The sequence below is a fragment of the Oxyura jamaicensis genome, chromosome 1 (genome assembly GCF_011077185.1).
Source record: "Oxyura jamaicensis isolate SHBP4307 breed ruddy duck chromosome 1, BPBGC_Ojam_1.0, whole genome shotgun sequence".
NCBI classification, from domain to species: Eukaryota; Metazoa; Chordata; class Aves; order Anseriformes; family Anatidae; genus Oxyura; species Oxyura jamaicensis.
In genome coordinates this window covers 34,634,249-34,652,200 of record NC_048893.1, presented here as the reverse complement: position 1 = coordinate 34,652,200, position 17,952 = coordinate 34,634,249, and the positions used below count along the sequence as shown (strand labels likewise).

The 17,952-nt window shown below is 34.8% G+C and overlaps 1 protein-coding gene across 6 annotated transcripts in view; it reads right to left on the bottom strand.

The window, feature by feature from the left end:
- Nucleotides 1-311: 311 nt before the first annotated feature.
- The window catches only part of USP15 (ubiquitin specific peptidase 15), a 72,401-nt gene continuing 54,760 nt past the window's right edge, over nucleotides 312-17,952 (bottom strand). For 4 of the 6 annotated variants that reach the window (XM_035332652.1, XM_035332634.1, XM_035332662.1 and 1 more), the window contains 14 exons: nucleotides 11,886-12,059; nucleotides 11,381-11,539; nucleotides 10,478-10,702; nucleotides 8,462-8,545; nucleotides 8,277-8,371; nucleotides 7,910-8,098; nucleotides 6,966-7,081; nucleotides 6,570-6,845; nucleotides 6,199-6,269; nucleotides 5,704-5,819; nucleotides 3,765-3,914; nucleotides 3,266-3,369; nucleotides 2,562-2,650; nucleotides 312-2,239 (listed from right to left, as the gene is read on the bottom strand). In XM_035332652.1, the coding sequence (XP_035188543.1) occupies nucleotides 2,054-2,239; nucleotides 2,562-2,650; nucleotides 3,266-3,369; nucleotides 3,765-3,914; nucleotides 5,704-5,819; nucleotides 6,199-6,269; nucleotides 6,570-6,845; nucleotides 6,966-7,081; nucleotides 7,910-8,098; nucleotides 8,277-8,371; nucleotides 8,462-8,545; nucleotides 10,478-10,702; nucleotides 11,381-11,539; nucleotides 11,886-12,059 (2,034 nt within the window). In that variant the 3' untranslated portion in view covers nucleotides 312-2,053. Of the gene's footprint in view, nucleotides 2,240-2,561; nucleotides 2,651-3,265; nucleotides 3,370-3,764; nucleotides 3,915-5,703; nucleotides 5,836-6,198; nucleotides 6,270-6,569; nucleotides 6,846-6,965; nucleotides 7,082-7,909; nucleotides 8,099-8,276; nucleotides 8,372-8,461; nucleotides 8,546-10,477; nucleotides 10,703-11,377; nucleotides 11,540-11,885; nucleotides 12,060-17,952 lie in introns of those variants that run through there. The other 2 variants (XM_035332642.1, XR_004752719.1) reach the window with 2 other exon arrangements.

The following is a 17,952-nucleotide window of genomic DNA, read 5'->3' as shown; positions in this document are numbered from 1 at the left end:
TTAAATATATCACCTCATTCCACAATCTAAATATAGGGTTAATATCTTCCCCACTTGTTAATTATTACAGTATTCTTTCTTTAATTCATCACTTTTTTTTTTTTTTCTTCTTATAAGTGCTTTTTAGAACCAGACAACGACAGAAGAGAATGTTTTACACATACTATCTTATGGAAATGCTATTAATCTTACTCTGTGTTGGTAATTAACTGTTTTGTAACTGATGATAATAGAAATCCTCTGCTTAGACAATGACTACCCACTACACAAATACTGTGGTGAAAGTTTTTGTAAGAAACTGAAAGACTAAATAAGGCCTTGAATAGCTTTATTGAAATCTGTATAAATAAACATGCGCATTTCAAATGTAAACCCAAGTGAACTCAAGTGCAGACAAAATTTTAACCTCTGTCATGCAGGAGGTTAGTTTACATTAAAAAAAACAAACAAAAAAAAAACAAACAAAAAAACCCCTCAAAGCAGCTTTAAAATACCAGGATGAAACACCAGTTTTAATATCAAGGTATAAAGCAAAGCCATGTCCAACATACCTCATTTATATCCTGGTCAAATGCAATTTTTTAAACTTTTTAATGCTAACATAAATAAATAATTTACCAAAATGTGCACTCACAGAGTGAACTTTTATTTACAATACACAATTTATAACCTATTGTATTTGATTAGTTCAAGTGAAGAACATCATACTTTTTGCTTTTTTTTTTTTAAATTATCTGTTTAAACAGTGGGACACAAAGCGATTCTCCAGGTAGTAGATATGTGAAGTGTGCCCCTGCAGTTAAGGGTTCCTCTCAAAGGCAGTATTGTATACAAATCAACAATACATTCTTCCAACTAGATCAGAGGGAAAACAGCAAATTAAAAAAAAAATGTTTCAAACTGTCACACTTATTTTGGCATCCTGGACTCCTGAACATAGTCAACTGAAATCCAATTTGAAGTTTTTATGCCTTATATACTGTACAGGTTCTGACTTGAACATGCAAATGCCAATTCTCTTATTATAATGAGTTACCTTTTCAGATATGCTGTAAGGCTATGGTGAATTCCCTCAGGAACACACACAGAAAATTAACAGGCCTACCTTTAAAACCAATTCGTTCATTGACAATTTAAAGGCAGGTCATATTGAAAAAAATCTCATCTAAGCCCGATGCACAGTCATTACTATTGATACAGAATACTATTAAATCTGACCCTATTACAGAGCAGTTTGCAAGCTGTCAGACTGAAAACTGGGGAGAGAACTTACAGCACAATTTTAAATTTTGGACTGACATCAGATTAAAATTATGCATGTCTTCTAAGCGAGATAACAGGAATTATGTCTGCAGCGTAGATTCCAACAAGCAACAAAGGATACTTACATTTAATTGAAATTTTTTTTGTTAATGCAGCATGACATCCAGAACCTGTTCCACAGCAGCAGTAAGGTGAACGTAATATTCTGGATGCTCAACTATATCACAAAAGGTTAAAACACCTTTTCAAGCTATTTCTTCTATCATGATCGAATTTAAAATAAAAATTAATTTTTAGGGAGAAACAAAAATTTGATGTTTCAAGAAAACTACTGCTTATATATTTATGACATTTTTACTCGTAGTCTGTGTGACAGCCTAAGATACATGAATGTATTCATCTAGGAACTAGACTTGGCAGTAGTATTCTTGCAGTACTAAGAAAATAAATGTCAGAAGTCCACAGACTTAACATTTTAGTTATTAATTCACATCCAAAACAAAAGAAAACATAATCCATCAGAACAGCAGCAGAAAACTTAAAAGGGGTTTATTTGTGATTTCCTATATATAGCTTGTGAATACAAGACTAAATGCATTAGAGACAATTTCTGTTAAAGGTTTTATTGTTTCACTTCAAGTACTGCACATGTTAAAATGTAATAAAGATTTACATTCTGTTATCTGAAATTCCCCATCTCAGATTTTTATTTTTAATTTGTTGGGCAATTTCACTCTTCCAATAGGTATCCCCACTAAGAAAGTCTCTTTTATGGCTTCTAGTTCTTCCATTAATTAGTGTGCATACAATTTTCATTTTCTATATCATTATCATTTTCATTGCTATCTTCATCACTTTCTAATGGGATGCCTGTGGCAGCTGAAGCACCTTGTTTAGTTTCCCGGTCAAGAGGAAAAAAGCCAGTTCCACTGATTGTGTCCTGTCTCTGGTAGAAGAGCACATATGCTGCTTTGGACTGTAAAAAAGAAGAGCATAATATGTTGATGAGACTCCAGACAAAATATTTAAAATCAGTTTTCTTTTTTTTTATTAAAAAAAATCTTTTTCTTTTTTCCTTCTAAGCCCATAAAGTAAAAATATATAGAAAAACAAAGCTTTCGTAATAGGTTATTTTTACATGTTGAAGCAAATAATTGTTATTTTGCATGGTCCTTTAAAACGAGACAAACGACTCCCTACAAATTTACTGCAAGGTTCATGACTAAGACTTTGCCTTTTTTTTCCTTCAAGTTAGTATCATCAACAGTGTCAGTTTTAGAAAAGCAAAAGGTACTTGCCACTATTTGGTCCTCACATGCAGTTGACACACTACTGTCATCAAAGTAGTACCATTTTCCATCATCTTTATTTTTTGCAAAAGCAGTATCTAGAACAACAAAAGTGCAATGTTTAAAGACTTTGTACCTTCTTAGATCAACTGAAGTCAGTTGCTACAGTTTGTACTTGTCAAACACTTGACTTTTAACTACTAAAACTGTTATCACTATTAGAAAGTCTACACTTTCACTTTTTAGATTATTTTAAACAACACAACCAATAATGTTCCCCTTCTAAGTAGAATGTATATAGAGTTGTATATATAGAGTATACAGTATTGCTGTATATAGAGCTTACTTCAACTACAGATAGTTGAAGTAAAAGCCCTCAGTCACTTTTTCACTTTTCTCTCTCCTTTCAAGGAGATGTACGATGTACAAAATAACAGACGAGTAAGACAAAATAAACTGTCAGCCTACAGTAGCTCTTACGGATCTCCTAACCTTTCTCTTTTCACAATATCCATAACTAGAAGCCAAAAAGGACTACAATCATCCTTGAAAGCTCATTTCATATGGTTTTTATTAGAACACCTGTGAAAATATTTCAAGGTAATGAAAAAGCTATCCCTCAATCATAAAAAATGCCATTGACTGAAAATGATCAATACTTAAATAAACATAAAAAGTTGCTATGTAAAATGATTATACTTGAAATAACTTACAATGCCCTCCTCCCATTCCTCCATAGTGGTTGGAGACAGCAATCAAATTGTAGCGGCAAGGCCCTGCATTTGGATTAATAAGAAACTCTGACATGTCCAAGTCACTGTTAAAAAAACACAAAAATAAATTAACACTACTTATCTCTCTCTATGTATTTATCCATTTTGTGTTTTAGTGGTCTTTCAGCCCTTTACTTTACATTTTTCACAAAACATGCATATACCACACCATACTGACAGTGTATCTCTGTCAGTCTGAAGAGTGGAACCAGAACCAGTAACCTTACCCCAAATGCTTGGTAGAGCTCTTCCATACTTATCTACTCTAATTATGTTTTTATAGAATTCATACTTTTCACCTACAAGCATTTTATCATCAGTAGTTACTGGATCCATGCGTGGAAGCTGAGAACAAAAACATTCTACACAACTGTTGGATTAAACATATGTCATAGTCATGCTGTTACACTTCTAGCACCAAAACACTTTGGTTTCTTACTTTATTGGAAAGTCAACCAATGTGTCCAACTTGTCCCTCATGTATCTGCTGTAGGAAAAGCGCTTCAGATGAACTACCAATACTGGGGGAAGTGACCACAAGTCTAACTTTTTGGTAGCTTGCTGATGTTCTTTACAGTTTGGACAATACCTGAAAGAAAAACATACTAATTAAATAACTGCAGTCCATATATATGTTCAATACACTGCCATAGAGAAAGCCAGCATCATGGGAGGAACTGAATGAGCAACAGTTTACGCACGCTGATACCGCTTCTAGCTTAAAACATGAGATACTGCTGTGTAAGAAGGCTTACAGTGAAGCTTGACAGTGTTTAAAACGCATTAGTAGCACCCCCCACTATAGCAATCTCTTCTGCTATAGTAGTCTCTGTAGTCTTTACTTAAAGTAGTTTTCTCACATTAAGACAAAAGGTCAGGAAAACTCACTACAAGCAAGTCCATAATTAACAGGCAACTGTGGTTCTTCCAAGTTTCGGTTTTCAAATCCATCCATCTCCCACCCCATCCCCCTCACCACTAAAACGACTACTGGAACCTGCAAAAGATCTCTACGCCTGTTCTCTAATTAGACAAGTGCTAAAAAGACTGTGACTTTTAATAAATGTTTCTGCTCCCTGCAAGGCATACTTGAATCTTTCAAGAACTAATGCTCAAGGAGGAATGAAGTAAGAATCATGCATGAAAACAACTCTTCTGTAAAGCTGCCTATGCATATTCTACTTCTTGGTATCTAACAAGTAAAGATCTAGGAAAAGAAGATGAGCCCTAATTAGTAAGGGCTGCAAATGACTGCATTGCACTAATTGTAAGGGAAGGCTGTGACTGAAGAACTGCATTCTCATTTGTCTGAGAATATCTGCAATACAAATATCACTGGACTAGGAGTCATGAGACCTGGGAAGACCAGACAAATCAAGAAAAAAATGTGATGAATGACTTCTTGTGAAACGTATCTAGAAGCAGCTGCTCTACTTCAGCAGTACCAGTATTTTATTTTATTTTTAATTTCCAACACTCTACTTAAAACGTGTTGCAAAAATGGAAGCACTTCATGGTACTTGAGCTATATGATATCTCAAATAGTTTGTCCAATGTTGTATAATCTACTCAACCTAGAAAAAATGAGAAGTTTTAAGTCAGCCTTCTACCCTGCTTAAATAAAGGAGGATCTCTGGTTAAAAAAGTTTGGAACTCTCCAAAACTTTTAAGTATCTACAAAAGTGGCAGACCCTGTTTTCAAACTGAATTCTGAGCTTCAGGTGTTGAGGAAAACTCTTAACTGTTAGAACAATCCTGGAGAAGGATGATCTTATGGAAGCATCCTATAATTGTAAATATTCCGATATCCTTCCAATTCCAAATTTGGAACAACCATGAATCACAACAGTCTCTACCAAAAAGTTAAGGGCATATGGTTGGAACATGAATTTGAAATGTTCTGTTGATTACAGACATCCCCCATTCTTTCCCCATTCTTTCAGTCTGTTGTTTAAGCACATCCCTATTTCATATTTTATGCAAAGCAATTTATATATTTGCATACCTCTAGTATGCACCAACCTCTCTCATCTCAGAAAAGAATACTTGTTTAATCCATTTTATTACACCCAGCACAGTATTTATTCATTCACTGTGGATCGTATTTCACAGACTATGATATCTTATGCATCTCACCCTTCCTTATAATTCTGAATAATCATCTCCCATACAAACATAACCTTCTATGTACAGTGACAACTTTTAGTTGTACAATGAATTAATATAGAATATTATTTTAGAGTATAACTATGCTTGGAATTTAATATATGGAAAGATTCAAAAAGACCGTAAGAAATCAATTAGGTATTTGTGATGTTTGTTTTTGAGTAAATTTGAGAAACACAGACTACAGAATGGGACAATTTTAATGTCCTTACCATGGGTCTTCAGCACCTAGTTTTTCCTTTGTTGTGAACAGCTCAATGCAATCTTTTAATTTCACAAAAGGCTTTTTGGGAGGCTTATATTCCACACTCTCATGCTTTTCAAAATCCTAAAGAGAAGTATTTCTTGAGTTAAGAGAACAAATGAAACAAAACTCATTTTAGTGATGTCGTCTTACTATGAACAGTAACTACATAGCTCCTATATATGGAAAAACTGATCAGAAACCATTCAAGCAAAAGTACTTTTCACAGTTTTAGATTTATTTCTAGAATTGTAAGCCTCAGGTTTGGTAATTACTTACATGTGTAAATGAAGTTTATTTATGGTAACATTTACTATCAATAACACATTAAAAAAAAAAAAAAAGATACCTTAGCTCCTTCTTTTGAAGAGTTTTACTATCTCTATGCCACACGAAGTTAAGTTGTATTTTTCACATTTAAATTTTATTAGTGCTGGAAAGGGGAGCAACATGAAAAGCTTACCTCTGCTGCAGTATCATCAAAGTATCTCTTCTTCAGTTCAGGATCCCAATCCAAAGCAAGGAAAGATCTTTCTAAGATTAAAAAAAACATGTTTTATCTTAATTTTACTTCTTGTTTTACATCAAATTTTATCAACTTTGGGCAAACACTCAAAATGAATTAAACAAAACTGACATGAATTTAAGACGAAAAACTGAAGTACAGACAATTTCTGCATTTCTAAGAGTTAATTACAAGAACAAATTATTTATACAGAATTTTCTCTTAAAAAGTTTATCAAATAGCATAGAGAGAGAATGAAACATTATTCTGTGGAAGTGAGAAAAAAGCATCAGAATCAAATGTTGCCCAACCTGTTCCCTGTGACTTACCGTCAAGCCTAGGTTGCCTGTCATCAAATCTAATATGTCTGGTATCATCTTTGATGTAATTTATGTCAGTATTGCCTAAATTATTGAACTGGAATGTAAACAATCGCTTTTTGTGTCCCGTGAGTGGTTGACCTTTGCAAGTATCCTCAGTACATAATCCATTTTCAGAGTCATTGTCACCTCCAACTGAGTCTTCTGATTGGCTGTTTTCGTTCTCTGAAGGAAGTTCCTGATCCTGGCTGGATTCATCATCTTGTTCATCTGTCTCCATTTCACCTGAAACAATCGAGGAGCGAGAAATGAGGCAGAATAACAATAACTGAAAGACAATACATAATTAACTTCAATTTCAAATCGAACACAAAATACTGTACAAGTTTAGATATTCAGTCTTACTTGGAGAACCTTCTTCGTGTATTCCATTTGGGCCATTACCATTGATACCATGGTCTTTACAGCAGTGTAGGGATCCTTCAGTGTCTTCACTTTCAGTGCATGTTTTTACATATCGGCTAAATGTAACAAATGAAAGCAACACTTAGATTCAATGGATTTTTTAAATACTTACATTGTTCAAGCCAGAGAATTAAATGGTTACAGCAAATCCTTTATAATGAACTGTGTTCCTGCAATCCTTTCTGATTTATTCAGAATAAATAAAACTACTGCTTGTCTATTGCTACAAGCACGTCTGAAATTCTGTTGGTCTATGATCTCACGTTTTTGGCAGTTATTTGATTTTATAAAACTTGATTCTTCTAACAGTTTTTATCTGATGAGCAACAACCTCTTTAACTGTTAACTAACTACATTTTTAAAATAAGAAATATATGCGTTCACTTATGGGGAGAGTTACATCAACAGAAAATAGAGCATAGATTTCAATTGGAGGTTGTAGAACTAACTTCTTCCATATGACACTTAGTCCAGTCTAGTTTGAAAGAGTGCCTACTGTATAGTTTAGTAAGATAAATTAGTATAGAAACTTGTATAGTAGATACAGGAGGTGTAACTACAGCAGGCTAACTGACAAAACACTTCTGTTTTACCAAGACCTAACAGATATGAATTACTTCTGTAAACTGACAAATATAGATTAACTCTCCACCTACCTCTCAAGTTTTGGATGAGGTCAAGCTAACAAAAAAAACAAATTAAAATCCACACTAATTCATATCTCAAATGGCTAAAATTTGAGATTTAATATAATTAGCAGAAAGCAAATAAAAAAATTACTGAAATCTAATCAATTTGTTAGCAATGCATGTAAAAAATAGGTACCTACTGATTCTAACTATTAGCATTTTGCTTTTTTGTTTTTCTTTAAACAATAAGCTTACCACATTCTTAGCAGCAGCAAATTATATAGTTTGTCTTCAGTGTTGTTTCTAGGCACTGCTATGAGAAAAGGTTGACCAAACAGTGAAGAACCACTATGGCTGTAGCTGGTGTGCCTGCACTTTTCCCTTAAACAAACAGGAATTATAACTTGTTCAGTATCTTCTGTTCGATTGATAGCAATTTCAAACCTAAAAAAAAGAATTGTAAACAAAGGATAATTATTATTTAAAAGATTACGAAGGAAAAAAATGAAGAAAATAATAAAAAAGCCATGATTTGTCTTTATCTTATGTTTTAATCTTGTTTTAATCTTATGCAAATAACTAAAACTGCAAAAAAGTCATGAAGCATGTAAGCTGTACTTACACATAAATGTCATCACGTTCCATAATACTACTCAAATTTTCATCCATGGCAAATATCCTGTGGAACCTGTGATTGTATATATCAGTAACAATCATCTAAAAGAAAAAGGAGTATGTACGATTAAATCAGGTTGATATAAGTTAAAGTGTTCAATGTTGTGCTTTCATATAAGAAATTATTCTCACCTTATCTGCAGCAACACCTGACATAACTGACAATGCTGTGCAAAGATCCAGTATATTTCCAATTTTTGGAACAACTACTTTGTACTGAAAAAAAATAAAATAAATAAAAATCACTTTATTTCCTAATAGATCAAAGATACGTGAGAAAAAACAAAAACCAAAACCTTAATACGTGTTCAGTATACTTCATAGACATATTTCACTCTTGAATTTAAGGTACAAAGTATTTAAATCAACTAACAAATTCAGTAAGATGTTGAAAACAATGTGGTTACCTTCACAACTTATACAAAATCGCACGCATTGAATGCTTTTATTGGTCTATAAAGTGCTTTTTCAGATTTTATTTTCTCCATAAGAAGACTTAACAGCACCAATTACTTGTACTTCAACAGCATCTACTTATTTAGGCACCTAAATATTATGCATGCTATTGACTATATATATTCTTTAATTTGGAACACAGTACAAATTGTTTATAAAATACCACCAGAACTTATTTTTATTTTAACTTGTCCTATGAAAATATTTTGGCCTAAACTTCATATGTAAAAAGAAAGGAAAGAGAAAAAAAAGTGAAGCATTATTTTGTGTACTCTTAAAACCAAAGCCAAAAATTTTTGGTAGGAAAATGCAGAATATCTTTCCTCCCCCACACCCTCAGGATGGTTACACTCTGGAATTCTTTCCTGATTACTAGTCTTAGCCATTGATTCTCAAATATCTCAATGGCCTTTACTGAAAGTGCAGCATGGATTGCTATTGTGTTAACAGCTTTTTCTTTGGTACTTTCTGCCTGAAATGCAATGGCTAATGGCTGAACTCTATAATTTCATTTGAAGAAACAGAATCTGATAATTAACAGTCAGAGAAAACCTCTCTGTGGCTTCTTAATGCAGTACACTTGCAGTTGGTAATGAAACTCCAAATAGCTGAGTTATTTGCATAATAAATGAAGACACAATTAAATATAAACAGAATTAAAAATAAGGCATTATAAATTCGTAATTAATTAACACATACAGCATATATTTGGTATCTCATTAAGTCTTATAGTTTGGAAAGAGCATGAGTTCAGGTGCACTTTTATGAGTCAATCTCTATTCATTCCTCCATTCCTATCTCATGTCATAGAGGGGTTAGCTTCAAATATTGTGGATCACTCGCACAAATCCAGTCAGATTACACCACAAGTTTATTTATTTTTTCCTTAATAAAATATATCCTGTTCTCGTAACTTACTGAATTACTAGAAGACTCATCTTCCATTAGTTAATATCTGCTCCTGTACCTTTGATTTCCCTAACTCATATTGCCTTTGAGAACACTAAAGCATTTTTGCAAGTCTGCCTAAAGTGTGTATTATTTTATTTCACCTATCCTTCCTTACAGCTAGAGCCATTTCATTATTATTTTGTTACCATTAACCTATGTACATTTTTTCATGCCATTCTTAGGTGTGCAATACTATCCTTCCAAAAAATTAGGCAACAGAGATTATTTTATAAAGAAATCCTATATATATTTTTTTTCTATTAAGTCAAAGCTTATTTTGCCTATTAAGACAGCATGAAGAATTCAGAACAACCTAACACATTTCATCCTTTTTTTTTTTTTTTTTTCCATCACATCAGCAGTCCTCTGATATTTTTCTTTTGAGGCTAATAAACTCAGGAAGTAAATCTAGATTAAGCCTATATATATTTTAAAAAAACATATAAATCCATTATAGCAACATTAAAAGCAAAAATGAAGAAAACATGTTTAAGATTAAGAACCTTATTAACACAACCATAAATAAATTACCCATATATTCCTTAAAATGGATAGAAATGTATGAACATATTTATAGTCTTCCTCAGACATTCTAAGTGGCATTTCAGAACATATGCCAGAAAACTAAAAATTTGTTGGATTTGCTTATTGTACTCGTAAATTTCAGCAATATAAAGGAGCTCAGATTCATTGTTAATGCTGCACGAATCAGGCATTTCATACATAAACCAAGAGGCTTACCTGCATAGGCTTAGCTAGTGGATCCATTCTAACTAAATAAACTTCCAAAGTGCGTTCTTTTTTCATGGGTAATGGAAGTGTCAAATAACAAAATGGATCAAAGGTTACAGAAATCTTAGCACATTCAGGACAGACTAGGGTGGATTTAAAAAGGCCATGAAATATATCTACAATGATGGAATCATTTCTTTTTAAATGGTTTTCCCAGGCTTCTTCGGCAACCACCTGTAATAAAAGCACATCTTGGGTTATGATAAAGCAGTAGCAAATGAATAGTAAGAATTACTAATAATGGTATTGGTAGAACATTCTCAGTTCCCAACAAGGCATTGAAATCTTACTCCAAAGGACTCTGTAAGGTATGTTACTACTACCACGATCACAGTTTAAATGACGTATGCTTTTCCTAGGACAGAGATCCTTTCAGTTTTGGGTATCACATATCCTGTGAGAGACTTCAAGAGGCTTGGGGCAGGACAAAAGAACATAAAACTAAAAATCCCATCTGTAGTTCCTCATACTACAAGAGTAATAACTTGTATGTTTGTAGCTCAATGCCAGAGGAGTTTCCCTGAACTAAGGGTATTAAAGACAGAACACTGCATACTACAGACATAAAAATAAAGGAACAACAGAATGGAAATTGTTTTTCCAAGTGAACTCAGCACTGAATTGAACAAAAAGCAGTTAAAACCTCCCTTGCTTCTCTTCAAATGAAACAGAAGTATACACATATATTTGAGTAAGATCTCCACATTAAGGTCTTGGCTTATTTTTTGAAGTCTCTTCCAGAAAAAGCAACTCCTCATCAATGTCCCAACCCTTCAGCGCACAATTATGCAAAAGTATCTTGCAACTTATAGCTTTGACTAAAACCAAGAAGTCCAACACCAGAAATACTACCTTGTCTGGTCTCCCATCTGCATCTTTTAACTGAATATAAGGCTTTTTCCTAATTCGATTCAAATCCTCATGTAAGCCATCCAAGAGAAAAGCCAGTAGCTCTTGACAATCTTGTTGCTGATAACCAGAGAACTGTGGTGCAAATCGTCCCACTTGTGTCTACAAAGACAAACAGAAATACTTCTAGCATCTTAATTATTATACAGAACAGCTTCTTCCGAGATGCTACAGCATAAAGTTGAAGAGATAAAACTTTAAGAAGATAAGCTTTTCAATGGAGACAGGAAATCAAAACTAATTTACAAAGACCAAACCAAAATGACAGTTGACACCACTAACTGGTTGTTAAAAAAAAAACTTGGATATATATTTAAATATATGAATGGACAATACACAGTTGAATATTGCTTCAAATTCTTATTTTTGCATATTTTTGTAAGTTTTGCATGCTTAAACTACAAAAACAAACCTTATATTTTACATTCAGGTTAAATTCCATACTAACCTTAAATGCTCTTGGGGTAACGTAACTGTATTTTCCTGACCACATTTGCTTGATGAGCTCTGCATAAGATTTTGCTATTTCACCCCGCATTCCCAAAGGATTGTCAAAATTCAACTCTTCTTGGTATTTATCATTGAGAAAATATTCTGTAAGAGGAGGTGTGTTGCTCAGACACTGTAAATAGAAATACAGAATCTTTAGAATGATTGAATTAGTTCTAAAAAAAAAAAAAGTTTGAAGTTTGCTAAAGTAGTCATAAAAATACTTTGAACTGTAATACTTAGTGCCAGAAAGGATTTTTTTTTTTTTTTTTTTTTTCAGAAATAATGATTTTAAACCAAGACTAGCTATGGCTATCATCACAAGTCACGTATGGATGATGTTTCTTGAAATCTTTACATCAGAATTTATTATATACAGTAAACCAACCAACCACTGTGTGACAACATAATTTCTATCCAGGTTCAAAACAAACAGAAGGTAGCTCTTGACAAATGAATAGCAGCATTATGAAACTCCTTGCTGAAAGATGTTATAAATGCACAAAGATACACAGTGTCAGAGACAATAAAAGTACTTGGAAAAGACTGCTTATTAAATCAAAGTGCACAATATTCAGTAAAAAAGTGAGCTGGAAATTGTTGGAAACACTTTTTGGCAGGGGTAGAAGGAAGGAAACATGAGGATGTTTGCCCAATTCCTTCTCCTCCTAGGCATCTGCTTCTGGATGCTGTTGAGAACAATAAACTACGCTGAATGGACCAGACTCGGGATCAGAATAGCGCAGCCCTTCCTATGTTCTTTGAAGTTCTGTGAAACATGTTCTTTTAAATTTTGTGAAGCTGTTCATTGCTAAAAGTAGCTCAAGGAAAGCAGGGACTTAGTTTAGACTGAAATAATCATTTATCCTCTGTACCAGTTTCTCTTTTCTGTCAGCACTTAGAAATAACAGGATGTAATCACTGCGCTATCATTTACAATTTTAGGAAACCACTTTGAATTTGTGTGCACTTCTCGCACTTTGAAAAAAAATACCACAAACAACATTTCCATCACTCAGAAATGCCTCAGCATTATAGATTTAACAAAGCTTTTTCATCACGTATTATTAGGCTTTCTGCATGCTTCATTACAGATTCTAAGAAAGATCAGATATTTAATCAGTCTCACCTGCCTTTCTGTAAAAAAAAAAGGGGGGGGGAACAAAAATTCTGGTCCACATACATTACTGTGCAAGATGCAACAATTGAGACTGGAAGAATTACAAGTTTATGAAGCAGGGCAAAAAAAAGTTATTCTATTTTTTGCCTGTTACACTTGTGAAATATTTCAAAGAAAAAACAGTTATATGCTTGAGAGTTGAGTTTCATGGCCATTTCACACTCCTTCCTCTCTTTCCCTCATCACCTGAGGCTTTCACAAGCCGTGAACATTACAAAAAGTATCCTTATGTTATGGGCCCTTGTGGACAGAGAGTTGACAAAAGCTCATTTTTCTCTTGCCAAATGGCAAAGGGGTTTAACTCCTGTTAGTGGTCATCCCCAAATCCCCTGACCTCACAGACTTATGTTGTCAGTTCTGAACTGATCCACGCATATAAGAGTTGGAGATTGGTCTCTCAAAGCCAGAGAGAAATGGTCAGAGCTTTCAACAGATTATTTTTAGTATCAACCTGAACAAGTGGATTGACTTCCACGTTCAGCCAGATACCTGGAAACAGTACAATGCAAACCATGCTAAACTAACTATAAACTACAAACTACATTTCACATAAAACTGAATGTTCAGTCTGAGTGATATGGCACATCCTGCTGGCAAAATAAGTTCTCCTTCTCTGCTGGTTCTGATAGTCAAATCATCTGATTGCACAATAAGCATATTTATCTCACTAACCTGTCAAAAAAACTTTTTCCTCCTCACTCTTCTTCTGGTCTGTATTACTTTTGGGCTGGTTTAGGAGATCAAATCAGTTCAGCTGATCAGCTTAGTGTTAGAAATGTCCAGAACAAGGAACTAAATAATGCAGAAATAGCCATTTTTTCTATATATTTTTAGTAAAGCACTACACTTAATGTGCTGACAGTTTGTTGTTTCACCAAAAAAATAAATATATGTTTTTCCACTTTTCACCTGAAAAATTAGTTTTGTCTCTTTCTGAGAATATTCATTTATATCTGTACATATAAGGCAGGAAGATGTCTATAGTACATTTCACTTTTTCTTTATAACTATTTCCACATTCCAATATAAGATGACATTAATAGAAGAACTGTAATGCACAAATATCTACCTGAATCTGGTCATTTCTGAGATGGAGAGCTACCATCTTTTCTACAATCTCAGATACCTCAAGTTTTGGAGATGGAACCAGGCTCCTCACAGTATTAAATAGCGGGAGGACAAGAAACAATGGGCTTAGATCCGTAATCTCTCTCATTTCAATGTAAGGTAAAAAGTTTTCACCATGTGGAGAGTAAACAGTGGAGCCAGTTGCCCAAAGAGGTTATGCAGCCTCCCTTCTTGGAGATTTTCAAGACCCAACTGGGTAAAACCTTTGGCAACACTTTCTGACCTCAAATCTGATCTTCCTTTGTGCTGGAGGTTGCACCAGTGTCCTCAAGTCCCTTCTAATCTGCATTATCCTTTGATACTACGGTAACCAGGAAACAACTTATTCACATCTCATAGGGGATATTATATGGGAGTGATAATAAAACTTCAAAGCAAATTACCTATTACGCCAATAAACTGTGGAAATGAGAAGTAGACAATGAGATCATGAAATTAAGCTAAACATTGGGTATTCATATAGGTATCATACTTCTTGAGCTGCCCTACTTAATACAAATTTTACACAAGGGACACTAAAATTTCCTATTTCAGCTGCCTAATATGAGACCAAGAGCTGACTGACTGAAAAAGAGATCCCAGTTGTAGAAGAAAAGGTGAATTACTTTACACCTGTCTGTCCTACTTTTTTGTCTGAAGAGCTTAGTATCAGATGTGGTGACAAAAACATTCAGCTAATACACTCTTTAACCCAGACTCTGTATGCCTATGGCAACTGAAACAGAACAATAAAACATACTAATTTCAGTTTTTGGTGAAAAGCATTATGTTTTGTTTGGATAAAATCACAGCTGTAACATTGATCATCAGAGGGCTGAAGCACCTCTCCTGTGAAGAAAGGCTGAGAGAGCTGGGACTGTTCAGCCTAAAGAAGAGAAGGCTCCGGGGTGACCTCATTGTGGCTTTTCAGTACTTATAGGAGTGACTCTTTGCTCAGTCAAATAATGACAGGACAAGGGGGAACAGTTTTAAACTGAAAGAGGGGAGATTTAGGATTAGAGGTTAGGAGGAAACTCTCCACTTGGATGGTGGCACGGCACTGGCACAGGCTGCCCAGAGAAGCTGTGGTTGCCCCATCTCTGGAGGTGTTCAAGGCCAGGTTGGATGAGGCCCTGGGCAACCTGATCTAGTGGGTGGCGTCCTTGCCTATGGCAGGGGGTTGGAACTAGGTGATCTTTAAGGTCCCTTCCAACCCAAGCCATTCTATGATTCTATACTAACCATACCATGATTCTACTAACCATAGAAGGAATGCTTTTCAGCTTTCTGAAGACATTTCCTGAAATACTCCATTTCAAAGTTCTCAACAACTGTTGTTCAAAAGTATACATAATGATGTATATTGAGTGATGGCAAAAACAAAACAAAACAACAACAAAAAAAGAAAATTATAAAAAACATATGAAATGTTTTTGTTTAAAAAATACTTTAATTCTTTTCCTATTTTTGCTTCATAAAATGAAAACTGTGAATTCTCAGGTTTTCATAGCAAAAGAAAAAAAAACTTTACCCACTAAGATCTTAATACTATTAACACACAAAAGAGCAAAGCAATACATAGGAAAGATCCACAGGTGGCAGTACAGCAATACTTCAGAAAATGCAACCTCAGTGCTGGGTGGGTAGAACGAAAAGCAGAGAAAAGTGGGAATCAGTAGAAGTGGATAAATTATTCTTTGTTTCTGTTCAAGGAAGCTACATTGAATATACTTCAGCACTGACTCAATGGAAGGAATCAAGACAGAGCTTTTGCTACAGAACGTACATGAATGTAACTGGAAATTATTCCAGCACTTAAAAAACTCTACATCAAACTATTTAATGACAGAGTTAACCAGCTCCTTAATCATCTTTGTCACCTTTCAATTGTTTCACTATGTCCAGGTCTCTCCTGTACTGGGGAGCCCAGAACTGAACCCAGCACTCCAGGTACATCTCATCAGGGTAGAGTGCTGAGAAGAGGACGAGGCTCACCTCCCTCAACCTGCTGGCAGTGCTTCTCCTAATACAGCCCAGGAGGTTGTTGGGCTCCTTTGCCCCAAGGGCACATTGCTGGCTCATGCTAGTTTTTTTTTTTTGTTCACCAGGACCCTAGGTGCTTCTCTGCCAAGCTGCTTTCCAGATGGTGGGCCTCCATTCCTCCCTCAGTGTGTACTGGCGCTGGGGGTTATTCCTTGCCACGTGCATGACTTTGCATTTCCTTGTATGAAAGTTGATGAGGCTCCTGTCTGCCCGTTTCTACAGCCTGTGGAGATCCTTCTGAATGGCAGCACACCCATCTGGTGTGTCAGCCACTACTACCAGTTTTGTATCATATCTAAACCTGCCGAGGGTACGGCATACTCCATCATCCAGGTCAAAGACTACAGCATCCAATATTCCCAAGGAGAATTCCCTAGTTTCCAATCAACATCAATGTACTGAGCCCATCCCCTCTTTGCTTCCAAAATCAAATGTGTTCACAGTGCTTTGGCCATAGGCTTTACAAATTACTAAGCAAGCACTAAATACCTTTAACCTGAATAAGCAAATGTTAGCCCATTAACGGTAGAAGTATTGGTAAATTGACACAGTAAAATCTACACTTTTAGTGCAACTGAAAACATAATTGGAAAAAATGCAAAATTTAAGTGGTTGCAAAAGGAAAAAGACAGTAGACCTTGCAGTGTATGAGACTATAGCACGTTAATATCATGTCATACTCCCAATAAAAAGCATTTTCATGGATTTCTTGGATAACATTAAACTCTGAAAAATCCTTTCCTTGAGAGATATAGCAGATAGAACTGAAAGATACATCACACTTCCTTGCAAAGAATGCTGCCGAATAATGCATTTGAAATAAATGTGCTGCCAAGGACAAATGAATGGTAGCAAGCCAAACTAAAAGCTGCATTGCTCAAAAAACACGAGTCCTTTTAATTTTCTTACAACGGCACTCTCTTGTGAATCAGCAAAATTCTGTTTATTCACTTACACTACATTTTCTTATAATTCTTATTTAAACACTCAATTCTTTAGATAGAACTGAAAAGCAACAAAGGCTGGCTTGTTTTGGAATATAAACATCAGAATACATTTTTGAAATCCTGTTAACACAGTGGGATATTGATGTAAAGTGTAATAATCTGTATAAGATACCTAAACACAACAACCCATGCTAATCATTCTCACCTAAAAGTTTTTATATCTACATGTATACAAATGCAAGCTTATCTGTTTTACAAAGATTTGAACAAATAATCAAAATTAGCTTTGTTTTTAACCAGTCTAGCCTGAGAGAGAAGTAAAGTTTTATTAAAAAATGTTTTGCTATGTACTAAGAATATTCTTAAGCCTCTAAGTTGATTTCTGGCTCACTCACTAGACACAGAAATATACTCTTAATTTTTTACTTTCTAGTAAGTAGTATGATGATGCAATTCAATAATCAAGAGAGGTTGATTACATATACATATATATACAGTTGTGTATATGTATACATGTGCATATATAATTTTATTCATAGAATCACAGAATGGTTGAGGTTGGCAGGTACCTCTAGAGCTCATCTGGTCCAATACCCTGCAAGAACACCCAGAGCAGACTGCCCAGGACCACATCCAGGTGGCTTTTCAGGAGCTCCAAGGAGGAGACTCTACAGCCTCTCTGGGCAGCCTGTGCCAGCGCTCAGTCACTTGCACAGTAATTAAGTGCTTTCTGATGTTTAGACAGAACC